General features: G+C 34.6%; 2 protein-coding genes across 2 annotated transcripts; both read left to right on the forward strand.

The window, feature by feature from the left end:
• Positions 1-1,609: 1,609 nt before the first annotated feature.
• On the forward strand, positions 1,610-2,439 carry Tsp_02999 (conserved domain protein). The gene is made up of 2 exons (XM_003379287.1): positions 1,610-1,650; positions 2,079-2,439. Exons 1-2 carry the CDS (start codon positions 1,610-1,612, stop codon positions 2,437-2,439), a joined length of 402 nt encoding a protein of 133 aa, XP_003379335.1.
• A 991-nt stretch (positions 2,440-3,430) lies between these two features.
• On the forward strand, positions 3,431-4,142 carry Tsp_03000 (conserved hypothetical protein). The gene is made up of 4 exons (XM_003379288.1): positions 3,431-3,531; positions 3,771-3,776; positions 3,860-4,011; positions 4,087-4,142. The coding sequence occupies exons 1-4, from the start codon at positions 3,431-3,433 to the stop codon at positions 4,140-4,142; spliced, it is 315 nt and encodes a 104-aa protein (XP_003379336.1).
• The last annotated feature ends 457 nt before the right edge of the window (positions 4,143-4,599 follow it).

Consider the following 4,599-nt stretch of genomic DNA (forward strand, 5'->3'; position numbering starts at 1 on the left):
GATTTTCCACTCTTGTTCACGAATGTTCCAATGGCAGTCACAACATCATCATCATTATTCTTTCCAATTGAATCGTTCAATTTCCCTTTTTTAAACTTCAAAAAAACAAAAATATTATCTCTGAATAATAATTATTTATTGGCTGAGCTCAACTGGTTGTGATCATTTTTGAAAAATAACTTTTAGTAATGCTTTCTGATGAGTTAGTTCTGAGCGATAACGAAGCTGACAATATGGAACAGTCGCGCCCCAGTCGAACTTGCTTGCGACAGTGGTTTTTTCTTATTCTTTTTCTATGCTTACCATCTCACAAAGCAGGTTACTATTATTTATATTTTATCACTTTTTGCTGGCTTGATCTGACTGAACATTGAGGATAATTTTACATGTTGCATAACAACGATAGATAGAAGATACTTTTGCTAGCTTCATCAACTCCAATTCACTTGGGGAAGGGGAATTATTACAACGGTGCAGCCAGTACAGAGTGTTGTTAATTTTTCTTTTATTTGGGTCGTTGCTGTGCTGTTGGTGTTTCAGAAAAATTGTCACATAGTATATTATTGCTAGCAGTCAGTTGTCACTTAGTCCACCTCGTTGGTCGGTCCAGTTCGTCTGGATTTGGATATCAGCTTTGATTATTATCAAGTCATGTGTTGTTGTGTGTGCTATGGTTGAATAAATACTGCGGCTGTTCGTTCATTTGGAACGAAAATCTCGTCCTATAGCGTATATTTACTACTTCTATTTTGCTAGCCCATTTTAATAATAATAATAGTGAGTGTATCCGTCTTCTCAAAGGCTTCTCGTCTTTGTCGTGGACAGATTTCGACATTTGATGTGAATAAAAGGAGAATGGTATGAAATATTTTTGTCCCCCCCTCTCTCTCTCTCTTTCTCTCAAGCTCTGTTTCTCATTTGCCGTGCTAAAATGCAGCTTGTTTGTTCACACTTTTACCGACTATATTCATTTGCATGCCTGGCTTCAAGTTTTGAGCATTTTCAATCCGTGAAGAAACTTTTTTTCGCTGTTTTTTTGCAGACATTGAGTGATGACAGTTAAGCAGTTAGGCACACGCACACAGAGGGGAGAGAAAGAGAAACATCGTGCTTCTTCAACTTTAAGCTTATGTCTAATTCTTTAAAAAACAGAACTTATTGAGTTCATTTGCAAATATTGGAGACAGACACTATTTTTCAATTGATTTTAAAGGGAAATGTTATTATTTAGACGATTAGTGTCACGTATACTTTTTCATTACTTGATTTTTTGTCATTTTTAATACTTCCAGTTGCATTTGTTTACTGCAGCAGCATGAAACAACATTAAGAATAATTACTTTCACTCTTGTAATTGATTGCAAGCAATATAATAATGATAATGAAGTATCATATTTAATTATTGAAGCAATAATATATCAGTTTGCTGTTTTCTTACGCCCACATTACGTAGGCGAAATTTTTATATACAGACATTTTATGTCCCAGTTGACAATTTGAACATTTGAACGAACAACGATTTTGTGCTTTTCCAACTGTGCTCGCATATTGTTTTGTTGGTAGTGCTTTTTTATGGTTTGTTCGTCTTTGCGTTAATTAATCAATGAAAATGAAAAACAACGAGAAAAGAAATACTTCTTCTACTGGTATGTAATTGAGTTTTAACTGCTTTTTTAAAAGTGAATGATAGTAAAATACAATTATAAAATAATCTATATCTGTGGCATCTCTTGATTTTTTTTTGATTTTAATACACAAAATCTGACAACTGATCGACCATTCGCTTCTGCTACGTTGCAATTCAATATGATGGTATAATTAATTTTGCTGGGTGCAACTTATTGTTTTTCTAACGGTACTGATTTGAATAATCTTGAAATATTTATTTTTCACGGTTTGAATAAAATTGTCCCTTAATCTATCGTCTTGTCTTGTCTTGTCTCTTAAATAAGATGCAATTTGCACTTTGAGCAGCTAGCTTACTTTGTCATTATTGCTGCTACTTGCTGACCACCAATCTTCTGTTTATTATGTCTCGTATTTTGTGCTATTTGTGTGCTATTCTTCATTTTTCAAAGTTCAATCATCGACAGCAGTTGTCGATTGTGTTTTGATATAATTTTTAATATTTCATCTCCCGGTTCTGGTGACGACAGCTTTCAGCCGCTGTTTTATACACATGTATGCCCGGGACGCAATTTTGTAAACGGCAAAACGAATCCTCAGGCTGAGACGAAATTAGCAACTGGGCTGTTTGTGGGTGGAAAACTTGCCCTGCAACCTGCAGGCGCTGATTTACCGTTGTCGATTTTAATTTTAATGTGTGCTTTTAATCTTGTCCGTGCAGAAATTGTCAGAGGAGGTCGTCAAATGGAGAATAGTCTTACTTCTTCTGTTTTGTTGGTATTGTTAAATAGGACTGGACACATGCATAAATGACATTTCATATTTTTCGGCAGTTTTTTTTGTGAGGAGATCAGAGATTTTTCTTCTAATCAAAAACAACAAGCAGTCAGTCAACTGGTGCGTTTGTGCAAGCAAATCGATCGATTGCATTCAGAAGTGATTTCATCATTACAAGCTGTCATATCTGGTCAAGTGATACTTTTTTCTCCTTCGCTAATGTCTAGTGTCTTTTTAGTGTTGATCATCGTTCATAGATAAATTGAAGTCATTCTTCATTTTATTTCACTGTAACAAATATTAGAAAATTTGTTTTCAACAGCTGTAACAATATTATCATTATTAGTATGAGAAATGTTCTTATTATTTTCAAAAAAAATTGATAAATCTTTTTTTTTAATTTGCGATTTAATTGTCGTCGAAGTAGAAAGGGAGAGAAAAATGGTTGCTTGGTTGGTTGGTATTAGTTGTTGCGGTTGTTGTTAGTTGTTAGATGTTCGATTTGCAGGCGTGATAGGTCGGCGTTTCTTTCGAGCAACGTTTAATTGCTTAATCAAGTGAATGCGTTCGGAGCGGTTGGCGAAGAAAGAACTGAAACTGAAAGCATGCTAATGGATAATTTTCACTTGTGCCAATAATGTGTTGTTTGTACATCGATAATGAATTTTTCTGTTTTCCAAAAGCAAATCAGAGATATGTGTTCATACGATCGTGAGAACCGTTTTTAATTCAGTCTTTTGTTTGGCAGTGATTTTTAATGTTGAAATTTGTATATATATATTTTTTTTTTATCTATTGCTCGCATACATTGACTGACTGGGTGATTGATGTGTCATGCTTGAACAAGAAGGAAATGGAGAGGGCGAGGAAAGCAGAGGGGGTGGGGGAGGAGGGGAGAGGTTGTTTCGAATGAGAGAATTGAGTCTACTTTGAATCCGGAAGGCATGAATGATTTGGTGTCGATTCTTTGAATTTATCTTTTTCCTCATGCACGAGTGGCATTGATGACGAGAACATGGCAATAATAATGCCTTTGCTCAGGCGCTTCCGAAATGTAAATTCCTTAAATGCAATCGACAATTTTTGCAAACTCTTCTCAGCGACATCTGTGAAAAGCATTTCGCGGCAGTAAGTTTGCAAATTCTGGTAATTGGATTGTTTTATGATATCATTAGCTCTCAAATATATTTTATTTGTTAGTTTATTCTGAAAATCAAAGTTGAAAAGTCGAAAATTCATTTGTTTCAATTAATTTGATTTATTTATTTTTCTTGCAATGTATGGTTTATTCATGTGTTTATCAATCTGTTAAAGCAGAACATCGGATTTTTTCTATACTAGGCATATTATTATTATTATTATTTTAGAAAAGGGTATATACAGTAAACAAATTTTGAAATAAGCAGATTTATATGAAAAATGACAGTTATTTTTTTTACACTTGAGTATGGATCAGAGTTTGTGGACAGAGTGTAGAAGTAGTGATCGAAGAAAATGAATTTTATTTTCGTATTTTCAATTTCATCGATTTTTTTTGTACTTGCATAGCTATTTTGAGCAGTGAAAAAACGATGAACACTGTGCACTTGGTTGAATGGTTGGTTGGTGGTGGGTAGATTTTCTTGAAATAATTTTCGTCGTTTAAAATTTTGCTATTTTAAAAGAATAATTTTCAATTGACAGTTTTATGGTATGTTGTCGTTGTTGTTGTCGACGTTGCTGCGATGGCTGTTAGTTAAGCTTGTAGTTTGAGTGTACGAGTTGTTCGTACGCTTTTCCTTAGAGACGCTTTAGGTTGATTGACTTTCAATACTGGAACGACCGCGCGCTTTTCTATCGAATGTTTGTTCTACACTCTGGGGCTTTTCGGTGGTGGTAATTTTTTCTTCCTCTCTGCAATTTTTACACCATTGCTAACAGCACAACAACAACAACAACAACAACAACGAAAAGCTTCCCATTTCTATTGTCTTTTTCAATTTGTTCAATTCTGGTTGTTTTGAACTTTGAGAAATGAACTGGAATTTTTACATTCTAGAGAAGCGAAAAACTTGCTTGTTCAATATTCGGAAATTTTTCTATTTAGCAGTCATTTGATTGGCAAATCGAGAGAACACTGGGAAACAGAGACATAGAAGGATGAAGTGTGGGAGGGGGACAGGCGGAAATAAATGTTTCAGAGAAAGAGAACGCTCG

Source organism: Trichinella spiralis (assembly GCF_000181795.1).
Source record: "Trichinella spiralis strain ISS 195 chromosome Unknown Scfld2, whole genome shotgun sequence".
In the NCBI taxonomy this organism is placed as follows: Eukaryota; Metazoa; Nematoda; class Enoplea; order Trichinellida; family Trichinellidae; genus Trichinella; species Trichinella spiralis.